Source organism: Pediculus humanus, genomic scaffold (genome assembly GCF_000006295.1).
Source record: "Pediculus humanus corporis 1103172107536 genomic scaffold, whole genome shotgun sequence".
NCBI lineage: Eukaryota > Metazoa > Arthropoda > Insecta > Psocodea > Pediculidae > Pediculus > Pediculus humanus.
Window position 1 is genome coordinate 70961 of NW_002987152.1, and position 12723 is coordinate 83683.

Here is a 12723-nt window from a genome sequence, read left to right on the forward strand (position 1 = left end):
GCAGCATCGGGCGTGGTGCAAACTTGGATGGGTGACCGTTTGAGAACGCCACGTGCTGTTGGCTTATAAGAGCAAAAAAAATGAGAACAAGACAAAGTAAGAACCAAAAAACAAAATCTTGTTCTACTGTCGACCTGAGGCAGCTCGACGAGAACGTGAATTTCACTGCTTCTGACCCTGGCCACTCCAAAGATGTTAGTCACCGGAGCCCAGTTCAGGAGACAAATCGTTCCCATCGAAAAAGACGGACTCAGGAAGACCTTCAAGAATTGATGTGGTGCTATCTTATAATAAGTGGCACCACCGAAATTCGAGTATTTGTCCCTAAGGAATCGGGTAGAAACCTCGGATAAATACTTAAAAACTCCGACAAGTAGCCTTGTCGTGTTTAATGGTGGATAATAATAATAATAATAATAATAATAATAATAATATTAATAATAATAATAATAATAATAATAATAAAGTCAACGGCCATACCGTGCTGGTCACACCGGTTCCCGTACGATCACCGAAGTTAAGCAGCATCGGGCGTGGTGCAAACTTGGATGGGTGACCGTTTGAGAACGCCACGTGCCGTTGGCTTAAAAAGAGCAAAAAAAAAATGAGAACAAGACAAAGTAAGAACCAAAAAACAAATCTTGTTCTACTGTCGACCTGAGGCAGCTCGACGAGAATGTGAATTTCACTGCTTCTGATCCTGGCCACTCCAAAGATGTTAGTCACTGGAGCCCAGTTCAGGAGACAAATCGTTCCCATCGAATAAAGATGGACTCAGGAAGACCTTCAAGAATTGATGTGGTGCTATCTTATTATAAGTGGCACCACCGAAATTCGAGTATTTGTCCCTAAGGAATCGGGTAGAAACCTCGGATAAATACTTAAAAACCCCGACAAGTAGCCTTGTCGTGTTTAATGGTGGATAATAATAATAATGATAATGAATTAACGTGTTAAAGTAGTCTAAGATGAAATGTTGTTATTATTAAAGAGTTTTTATAACTAAATTTTGTTACTATTTAGCAATAAAACTGTATTACCGTCTAGAATAAGAAAATGAAAATAATAATAATAATAATAATAAAAGTTATAAAATAATATTATTAAGAAGAGCCTCTTATTGGGTGGTGATAGTTTTACGAAAGGATACAAAAAAAAAAAAAAAATTCATAAAAATAATCGAGGTCAAAGGTAAAATATAAGGTCGACGATAAACGTTTTAAATTTTCGTCTCGATTTCTCTTCTTTTTTTTTTTTTTTTTGCAAATTATCGAATTATGCAGTCGATCCGACATGAATTGAAATAAAATTTATCGAATCGGAGTGAATGCACGCACGTGCACGCACAAGTGGAATTTTTATTACGTGTTAATAATTCGCTTTATGAAAGGAAATCATTTTCATTAAAAAAAATTAATAAATTATTTATTTAAAACGTTTTTATTTATTTTTGAAAATTCATTCGTTACTCTCGAACGTTTCAAATTTATCAGTTAGAAAACAAGGTCGAAAAGGTCAAAGAGGTCAAATTTTTTTTAAATTTTACTTACGTTTATTTATTAAAATGAAAATCAAATAAAAATGCAAAAAAAAAAAAATTATTGAAAAGAATACGTAAGTTATAAAAAAAAAAAAAACAATAATTTAATTTGTTCTTTCTCTCTCTCACTCACTCTCACTCTCTTTTTTTTTTTTTTTTACTTTGCAAAAAAGAAAATTTTTTTGAACTTCACCTAAAAAATAATAATAATAATGAAAAAAAAGTAAAAATTTATTTGAAAATTTTCAAGTAAAATAAATAAAGTTAATAATTTAATAAAAAAACTTATTTATTATAATACTTAGAAGCAAAAAAAAGAGGAAGGACAAAAGAGAGAAGAGAGAAGAGGAGAGAGGAGAGAGAGAGAAAAAAAAAACTTTAATGAGTTGCAAATAATATAAATAAAAAAAAACCGAATAAAACAATTTTTTTTTTTTTCTAACGAATGAAATCGTATTAGATTTAAAAAAAAAAACAAAAATTCGCGCGCTAATTTGCTCTTTTTTTGCGGGGGGGGGAGAAAGGGAGAAAGGAAGGGGAAATGGAAACGGGGTGAATAAGGAGTAAAAAAAGAGAGAAAGAGAAAGGGGGGGATAAAAAAAGTGAAAGGAAAAAAAAAGAAGGTGAAAGTAAGAAATAAAAAAAAGAAAAATATGGGGAGTCAAAGAAAAGTAAAAGGAATGCTTTTGTTTGTATGTGTGTGTTTTCGAAGAGGTTGAACTTTTTTTTTTTTTTAAATTAAATTTTATTTGAAAAAACAAGTGAGTCTTTTTTCGAAACAAAAAAAAAGGAAAAGAAAGGAAAAAAAGAAAAGAAAGAAAGGAAAAAAAACTCAATTAAATTTTTTTTTTTTTTATGAATCCATCGCATTTATTGATTTATTCATTTTTTTTTTTTAAATTTTTATAAACCGAATTTAAAGCAGACGACGATTATTTAAATATTGTTTTTTTTTTGTAATCGATTCAACCCGGTAAAAATTTTTTATTGATTTTATTGATTTTTTATTTTTTTTTTCCATAAAAATAAAAATTGAATTTAAATAAATCGCATACAATCATTCGTTCGTTCTTTCATTCATTCATTCATTCATTCACATATCCGATGATTTAAAAAAAAAAAAACTACACACTATTGAAAACATAAAAAAAAAAAAAGTTCAGACTATTTCTGAACAATGATAAAATAATTTTACAAGTGATAAAAATGTTTTGGAAAAGAAAAATTTTTTTTTTTTTTTATTATTTTTTTCTTTTCTTTGGTCATAAAAAAAAAAAAATTCAAAATTGTGTTTTTCTAACTTTGACGTGATTCACTTAAATGAAATATAAAATTGATCATTATTATTATTATTATTCCGTACCTGGAAAAAAAAATTTTTCAAAAAAAAATGAACTAAAAAAAATTAAAAAAAAAAAAAAAACAAAAATGTGAAAAATTTGTTTTTCTTTTCTTTTCTCTTAAGGTTCATTTTTTTCCCCATTAAATAAAATAATAATAATAATGATAATAATAATAATGATGATGATGATAATAATAACAATGATAAAACTGGAGAAAAATGAAATTTTTTTTTTTTTTTTTTTTAAAATAAAAAGAAAAAATCTTGATAATTCATAATAAGAGTAATAAAAAAAAAAACAAAAAAACAAAAAGAAAAATTATTATTATTATTATTATTATTATTATTTTCCTTTGTCGAAAACGTACTTGAAAAAAAAAAAAAAATAGCAAAGAGATGATGGGAATCGGGAAGGAGGGTGTGTGTGTGTGTGTGGCGGAAAAAGAAAAAAAAAAGAAAATAAATTGAGAGGAGAGAGGGCGGAGGGGAGGCAAAAAAAGGAAGTGAAAAAGGGGGTTCATTAAACCATCTCGAAAAGGGCCGAAAAAAAAAAAAAATATTTTTTCGGGGTATCGCGGTGGGGAGCGGTGGTGGTGGTGGTAGAGGAAGAAGTAGGAGTAGGAACAGCAACAGCAGCATAATCAGGAGGAAAAAATTTTTCTTTATTCAAATATTCTCCAAGGATTTTTCAACTTTATCTTTTTAAACTTATTCAGCATAATTTCATATACTTATTCTCCATTTTTTTTTGTTATTTTTTATGTATTTCAACAGCTTTCCAGTTTTTGAAGGATTCAATTTTTAAGATGAATCAGCTGGAAAAGTTAAGAGAGAGAGGTGAAAAGCGTAAAAAAATAAATTAATAATTTTCTTTTTTTTTTTTTTTCACTCCCTTTCTACTTCATTCACTTTCATCATCAACATCATCTACTACTACTCTACTACTATCATCATCATCATTATTATTATTATTATTATTGTTATTATTATTATTATTATTATTATTATTATTATTATTATTATTATTATTATTATTATTATTATTTGCTGAGGCTAAAATATTTTTAAAAAATTAAATCGCTGGAAAAAAAATTAAAAAAAAAAATTTTTTTTTTTTCATTCGATAAATTTCATTAAAAATTTCTATCCAAAAAATAATAATAATGATAATAATGATAATGATAAAATTGATATAAAGAAAACAATTTTTTATAATAATAATAATAATAACCATAAACCGAAATTAAATTTAAAATAATTCAAAAATTGTTAAAATAAACCCGAAATCCACAAATATTATTTACATCCTTAAAAAAAAAAAAAGGAAAATTCTTTTTTTTTTTTTGGAAAATTTCCAGAGCCGCCGCCACCACAACTTTAAAATAAAGTTTTAAAATTTTTTACTTTATTAATATTATTATTATTATTTTTAGTTGTGTAATTCAACCGTGATAAAAATTCATGATGTTATATCCCCCCCCTCACGCACGCGCGCGAATTCCAGAACGGAAAAGTGACCGTTAACAAAAACAAAGTGGATTTAAATAAAATTTTTAAATTAAAAAAAAAAAGGCGCCAAAAGAAAACAAAAACTTTTACTGCCAACTTACGAAAAAAAAAAGCCTCAGATCGGATTTAACGAATTTTTTTTTTTTTCATTCAAAAAAAAAAAGGGGGGAAAAATAATTTTAAATGTGAAGAAATGTCCGATTTTTCTCTCTCTCTCTCTTTCTCTTTCCCCCTCCCCCTTTCTCTCTCTCTCCAGGTATTTAATAATAATAATAATATGATTGTTTTCATTGGAGTTAATAACAAAAAGTAAATTGTTGTTTAATCCTCTTATAATAAGAAATAAAATCGGTAAGTTAAAAACCGGGTTTAAGAGAGAGAGATAAATTTTAGTTTTTGCGGTCAACGCCATTGTTTTTGTTGTTGTTTTTATTTTAACGTTTTTTTTTTTACTAAGAGAAAACTAAAAAAATTTTAATTTTTTTTGTTGTCTTGTTTTTTTTTAAGATTTAAAAAAAATTTTCTACCCTTCTTATTTTCTTCTTAAAATTTTTACTATTATTATTATTATTATTATTATTATTATTTAATTATGTACGCATGTAATCACGTGATTAATCGTTGTTGGAAAAATGAGGTGGCGAAAAGGGTTGAAACTGGGAATCGAATGAAATTTAAAGCTTTTTTTAGTATTATAATAATAATAATAATTAAACTCGTTAAAATTAATAAATAATAATAATGATGATGATGTCGGAAGAAAATCTTTTGTGAAAAGATTTTTATTTTCCCCCCTCCTCTCCTCATTTTTTATTTTTATTTGGGTTTTTTTTTTTACGTCGGCCAACAGGAAACAAAGGTTGAGTTTCAAAGAAGAGAAGAAAAAAGGAAAAGGGTAGAAAATAAATTTTATTTTTACATTCTTGTTTCTCCAGCTTTCCTCCCGCCCCCCGTCCACGTCCCACCGCTCCTCCGAAAAAAAAGGAAGTAGGATGCGAAAATAAAAAATAAAATTTGAAATAAATTAACTAATTAAACATTTTTTTTTTTTCCTGTTGTTGGCTTGACCGGTCGAGTTTTCTAAATAAATTTTGTTAAAACTTTTCCGGATTATTTCGCCAAAAACTTTTCTTTTTTTTACGTGCACACACACACAAAACCTTTTTTTAAACATGAAATTTTCTTACGAATTTAACGGTGGTTTTTTTTTTTTATTTTAAATGCGATAATGGTCGGCCATATTTTTTTTTTACGCGAAATTATCACTTTAACTTTTTCTTTTTTTTTTTTTTGGAAAAAACTTTTTAACTTTTCCGATATTCTACCTTTAGTTTTTCCACGACCAACCTTGAACGTCAACAAGAAAATTTCGATAATCCGTAATTATATTCCGTTACTTTAATAATCCATTTTAAATAATTTAATTACCCGCCCCGCCCTGCCTCCTCCCTCCCCTCCCCCCCCAAAAAAAAAATTCGAAATGTACATGAATCGTTTGTTTTAACTTTTAATGATTACGATAAAATTAATTATTATTAAATATACGATATTTCTTTTCTTTTTTTTAGTTAAGAACAAACCCTTGATACCCCCCTCCTCCCTCCCCACTTTATTATTATTTTCTATTCCTTTTTCCGACCCTGTTACAAAATTATATTATTCTATCCAACCTATTATCTAATTCAAATTACCTCCTGCAAAATTCAAAAGTTTAAAAAAATAAAAACAAATATTCCTATTGGTTAATGAATCGTGTGACGTAGTCGCATCCGATTGGTCGGATGACTGAATTTTCCGTTTATTTCAACCAATTAAATTTTTTTCTTTTATTAGTTTGTCGAATCTCGTCGAGTGTACCGCACCATGATGAAATATTATTATACGGATTTAATTTTTTTTTTTTTTTTAATAATAATAATAATGATAATAATGATAATAATTTCAAATTTTTTTTTTTTATTCAATTAAATTAAAATAATACGTAATTTTTCTTTCTACTTTTTTTTTTTAAATAATAAAAAAGTGAAATAAAACGAAAGATAAAATTCAATTTTATACAAAAAAAACTCAAGTTTAAAACGACTTGCAAAAAAGAAAAAAAGAAAAAGTTTTTCTCTCATTAGTTTTGTCATAAGAGAACGAATGAAAGAGAGAGAGAGCGATAGTTAAAGAGAGAGACAGAAAAGAGAATGAATGAATGAATGAGAGAGAGAGATACGAGTTTTTTATTTAAATAAAGTTTTTTTTTTTTTTCGGTGCAACTCTTTCATTTAAAATAAATTTGCATTCTTTTTCTTTCCAGTCATTGCAGACAGACTTCTTTTGTATTAAATGGAAAGAAAAACAAAAAAGAAAGAAAAAGAAGAAGAAGACGTCAAAAAAAAAACTTTGTAATTTTTACACTCGGATTGTTTTATTATTCACTTTTATTTTTAAACTTGAAAATTAAATTATAATTTTTTTTTTTCTTAAATTTAATTCTATTTAATTATTACAAAAACTTACCTATTATCATTATTATTAATACGCGCGTGTTGTTTCGCGTATTTGTACAAATTTTAAAGTAACGCGAAAGGAAAAAAAAAAAATTTTTTTGATCAAAAGGTGAACGATGAGTTTAAAAAAAATCAATAAAAAAAAACGTGTATTCATATCCTTGATAATTTTTTTTTTCCAGGCTTTTTTTTCTCTCCAGGCTTTTCTTTTTTTCAACAAGGAATTTATTTCAACCTCGTATATGTAAAAAAAAAAAAAATCGAGCGAGTAAAACATATTTAAAAAACACTTAAAAAACATTTTATTTTTATATCGAGATAAAAGATTATAAATAAAAAATGGCGGAAATTTATATTTACCGAACCTTTTTTTTTATACATAAAGGTTTTTCTTTTTATTTTGTTTTTCTCTTGAAAATTTTTTTATAATTTTTATAAATAAATCATTGGATACGTTAACGCGCCCACCCCCCCGGGGGTGGTTATCAAAATGTGAACGCTGATAAATTTTTAATTTAATTAAAAAAAAAAAAATATTTTCGATTTAATTTTTTTTTTTTTTTTAAAGTTTTCTTTTGATTTAAACCAAAGGAATTTGGGGGGGGGGGGGGGGGGTAAATAAACTGTTGAGGGATTTTTTTTTTTTTCATTTACGAAAAAGGGGGAAAAAAAAATTTTTCCGTTGGGCCTAAAAGAGGAGGAGGGAAAAAAAATGGAATGAAAAAAAAAAAAAAAAAATTTCCCCAAGGCGCCCAAAAATAAAAAAAAAAGTTTTTTTTGAACCCGCTTTAATTTTCCGGGGTTTGGGCGTTTTGTCTTCTTTCCAAAAAAAAAAAAAGAAGAAGAAGAAGAAAATCAAAAAAAAAAAAAAAATAGAAAAGTTTTTTATTTCTCGACTTTTATTTTAAAAAAAAAAAAAAAAAAGAAAAAAAGAAAAAAAAAGATCGATCGTTTAATTCAAAAGTTTAAAAATTAAATAAAACAAAAAAAATTCCTCCCTTCCCTTCCCTCCCCTCAATTTATTATTATTATTTAATCAAACATGGCGCCCGATTGTTATGTCATATACGTATATCGTAATAAATTTTTTTTTGTTTTTTTTCGCAGGAACACCTAAATGAAATTAGGAAGTTGTTATATATTTGCAAGATGATTTTATCAAAAAAAAAAAATGGCTGGTGGGGTCATTGCCTCCCTTTTGGTATTGGCAGCGGCTTGGAGCGTCGCATCACCAGATTGGATGGATTGTCCAGGACCTTGTCGATGCAAATGGTCTTCCGGAAAGAAAAGCGCTTTTTGCAGAGATGCGGGTTTAACAACGGTACCAACATTAAATGCTGACATACAAGTAAGTAAATCACTTTTTTTTTTTTTTTTTTTAAAATGGCGCGAAAATGATTGGAAAAAAAAATTTTATGATTTCAGGTATTGGATTTGACTCGTAACATAATACCTTTTCTATCGAAGGATTTATTCAAATCCATCGGTTTACTTAATCTTCAAAGGATATTTTTAAGAAATATATCATTGAAAGAAATACATCCGGATGCATTTCGTAATCTCAGCATCCTCGTTGAAATTGATTTATCCGAAAATAAAATCGATAAAATACATCCGAACACGTTTTACGGTAACGATAGATTGAGATTTTTAAATTTAAGCGGAAATCCATTGACGGAATTAGTCGGAAATCAATTTCCACCGTTAAAATATTTAAAAACGATCGAATTGCAAAATTGTTATTTAAATTATATAAACAAAGACGCGTTTGTTAACTTACCCCTTTTGGAAACGTTAAATTTAAATTCGAATCAATTGAACAACGTGACGGAAAACGTTTTTAAATTGATAAAAAAGTTAAAAACATTAAAATTGGATAACAATCCGTGGAAATGCGATTGCGCTCTAAGAGATTTTCGGACTTGGTTACTCCAGAGTAATTTATATTCCGTACCCTTGACTTGCATGGATCCCCCGTCATTGTCCGGACTGCATTGGAACGACGTGTCGACAGAAGAATTCGCGTGCAGTCCGAAAGTAACGGTAACGGAAGTCATGATACAAGAAGAAGTCGGTAACAATGTTACGTTTAAGTGTCACGTCACAGGAGATCCGGAACCGGATGTAATGTGGTTGTACAATGGTAAACCCGTGAACGGAACCGCAAACGATCAAATGTATTACGAAGAAAAAGACGGTGGTTTGGAAAAATGGGTCGTCATGAGCATATATAACGTCAGCGAATTGGATGCTGGAGAATATTCGTGTCTTGCTAAAAATTTAAGAGGGAGTTCAATTGGTAACCTCACGCTCATGTTACCTGAAGTTATTTCTGCAACCACTTTAAGCAAAACCGAATCATGGCTTTTAATTGCAGGTAAAAACAAAAAATTTATTTAAAAAAAAACATGGTTGAGGGGGATTGCGGGTAGGAGAGGGGAGAAAGGGGGGAGGAAGGGGATTCATTTGCATGCGAATGGATTCGAGTTTTTTTTTTTTTTAAACTATTTTCTCCAGTACTTTAAAGAACATTATTATTATTATATATCATTGTAGAAAAAAAAAAAATCATTCTAGAATTTTCTTAATGCACGATATTCTTACACCATTAACTTTATAAAATCTCTCGTATTTTTTATTGAAAAGATTTCCACTTAACTTTTTGGTCCAGCAAGGCTGGAATTGAAATTTTTTCGTGACAAAAATTTAATTTTAATTTTTTTTTTTTTGCTTCCATTTGCTTGAATTATAAAAGCATCACCATTATACCTCCCCTCCTCCTCTCTCTCTCTCTTTCTCGATTATAATTATTATTATTATTATTATTACGGTTAGGGATGATTTAGAGTTGTTTAAAAACCTGAAACTCCACACATTATACGCAAAATTATTATATTTACGAGAATAAACTGATAATTAACGAAACCGATGGTGCGATAAATTTTTTTTTTTATTAAATTTAAATTTGCCGCCATTTTTTTTTTTTTACGACAAACGCAACGATAAATAAAATAATTTTTATAATTATGTTAAATATTTATTTGCAAAAAAAATGGCGGCAACCAATATGAAATTATAATTACGAAAAATTGTAAAAGTGAAAATTTTTTTTTAAAAAATCAAAACGAAAGGGATTTTTTTTGTTTTTTTTTTTTGGGGGGGGGTAGAAAGAGGAAAAGGGTGGGGGATTGGGGGAGGGGTAGGGTCGAAGAATGTACAATTATTTCAAAAAAGTGAGTTTACCGGAAATTTAAAAGCATTTTTCAATTTCCTGAAAAGCTTTTCTGGTTTTATTATAGTTAGTTTTAATTTTTAAACAGTTATCGTGATGCATACAAAAAATAAAAAATAAAATTAAACGAACATTATGCTGACACTTTAAATAAAAAAAAAGAGAGAGAGAAAGAGAAAAAAATACGGGTTAAAGAGAGAGAGAGAGAGAAGATGAAAAAAAAGCGATGAGAGTTAGAGAGTATGACGGTGGTGGTGGCGATGGTGGGCGGTTATTTTAAAGTAGAGACATTTAAATTTATGAATCTTTATTAATTTAACGTGGCAATAGAAAAACATCAACAAAAGGAAGGAGGGAGAAAAAAAAAAACTTTATTGTAGGTTTTCGGATAAAATTTAATTTTAAAACTTTTTTTTTTTTTTTAAACTAAAGAATAAAAAAAAAAAAAAAAAATTTTTTTCGTTGCGGTAAAAGGTTTGAAAAAAAAAAAAAAAAAAAAAATTTTTTTTTAAGCACTTGTGTTCGGGTTTTTCTTTTTTTTACAAAAAAAAAAGTAACTGAATTATTATTATTATTATTATTATTATTATTATTCTTTTTTCATTATAATCTAACAACTTTGTTCGGTATTCGTTCGAATTTTTTTTTTCGAAACCAAACAAGAATAAAAAAAAACTTTTTCCAGGGCTCATCTTAACTGTAGGGTTTAAAAATTATTATTATTATTATCATCGTTATTTTCATTCATTTCCTGCCAAAGTAGAAAACTGTTTTTTTTTTTTTTTTATACCTGAAACGAATGATTTTAAAATTAATTTCCCATGATTTTTTCTAGAAATTTCAAATCGTGTTGATTTTGTCTGACTTCGTATGCGTGTGTGCGTGTGCGTGTGCGTATTTGTGACTTTTTAATTTTCTCCTTTTGTTTGTAAATAACAATTTCCGACATTTAAATATTTGCATATTTTATTATGCAGTCTTATCAGTCTTTGATAAAAGATTCATGATAAAACGATGTTGTGTTGTTTATAATTAATCAAAGATTTTTTACAATTTTTTTATAATTAAATTAAGTTTCCCTATATCATGTCCTTTTAAACGAATTTCATATTTCAATTATTATTATTATTATTATTATATTCGTCGTTTCCGGTAACGTAAAATTTTAGTATAAAGACACGAGAAAATTTCTCGTGAATGATGAACAATTTACGAAACAAATTTCTCAAATTTTACTCAAACTGATCACAACTTTATTAATTTCATTTATTTATTTACCTTTGATTTCGAATATATACGAACAATTCGTTCATCGAGAAAAAAAAAAAATTTTTTTTGTTATTTACTCTATGAAATTATTTTTTTTCGGTTTAAATTAATCTATAAATGTATACGGAATTTTCGAATTTTTTTTCCGTTATTTGAATCAAATTTCCCCGCGTTTTTCCTGTCTTTTTTTATTTAATTTACGAATAAAAGCTTTAATTATTTTAATTATTATCATTATCACTATTTTATTAAATAATAATTATTAAAAATGAAAATTTTTCTATTATCGTTGCGTTTGTGACGTAGTTATATTCATCTGAGCGAATCATCATCGATTGTTGTCGTTTTGAATATAAAAGGAAAAGAAAAATCAAATTCCTGAACGTACTCTTCTTCTCTTCCTCTCTATCTAGACATACGTAGGAGGAAACTTACACGATGACGTATAAACTCCATGTTTATTTACTTTATGATTTTTATTTACGTTTCGAAAAACATTTATTTATATATTTATTTATAATGTCCATAAAAAAAAAGATTTTATTATTATTATTATTATTATTTTAAATGGTTTAAATTTTTATTATCGTCGTTTTTCTTTTTTTTATTTTATTTTATTTATTTCTTCGTGAGTTTACTCACTGACGAGAAAGAAAAACAACAAAAGAAAATAAAAGAAAATTTTTTTACGATTATAATAATAATAATGATGATAATAATAATAATAATTAAAATAATTTTAAAAATTAAAAAAAAAAAAATTAACGATAAATTTTTTTTTTACGATGATGAGATTTAAATTAAAAAATTAAATTTTTTAATAATAATAATAATAATAATAATAATAACGACGTTTGACGTTTTACGATAGGTTATTACTTAACCTTTTGACCTTACATGTTTTCGAATCGTCAGGTTTTTAATTTAAGTTTGAATGATAATAATTAAAAAATAAAAAGAAAATAAAAAAAAATAAGAAAAACCGGAAACGGTTGCGTTTTACACGTGATAGTAATAATAATAATAATATTGATGATTTAAAAAAAAAGGTATGACGTCACAGGAAGTAAAAAAATGATATGATGATGATAATAATGATAACACAGTGATAAATAAAATTAATTTTTTTTATTTTTGAATGAGTGGAAAATTTGTAATAAAAAAAAATTATTTATTTATTTAATTTAATTTATTTAAACAAAAGAAGAAGAAGTAGAAGGATGGGTGGGGTGGGGAGATTTGGAGGGGGGATTGGGGGAAAATGGAATTTATTTAAATTGACCGCAAAACAATAAATATAACGACTTAAGCTTAAATAAAAAAAATTCAATTTAAA

At 26.9% G+C, this 12723-nt stretch overlaps 1 protein-coding gene across 1 annotated transcript in view; it reads left to right on the forward strand.

Annotated features, from left to right (window-relative positions):
* Positions 1 to 8057: 8057 nt before the first annotated feature.
* Phum_PHUM185800 (Amphoterin-induced protein 2 precursor, putative) overlaps positions 8058 to 12723 on the forward strand; it is a gene marked incomplete at both ends in the record, with an annotated part of 8932 nt that continues 4266 nt past the window's right edge. Inside the window, 2 exons of the mRNA XM_002425196.1 lie at positions 8058 to 8234; positions 8312 to 9263. Coding sequence (XP_002425241.1) covers positions 8058 to 8234; positions 8312 to 9263 — 1129 coding nt within the window. The remainder of the gene's footprint in view (positions 8235 to 8311; positions 9264 to 12723) is intronic.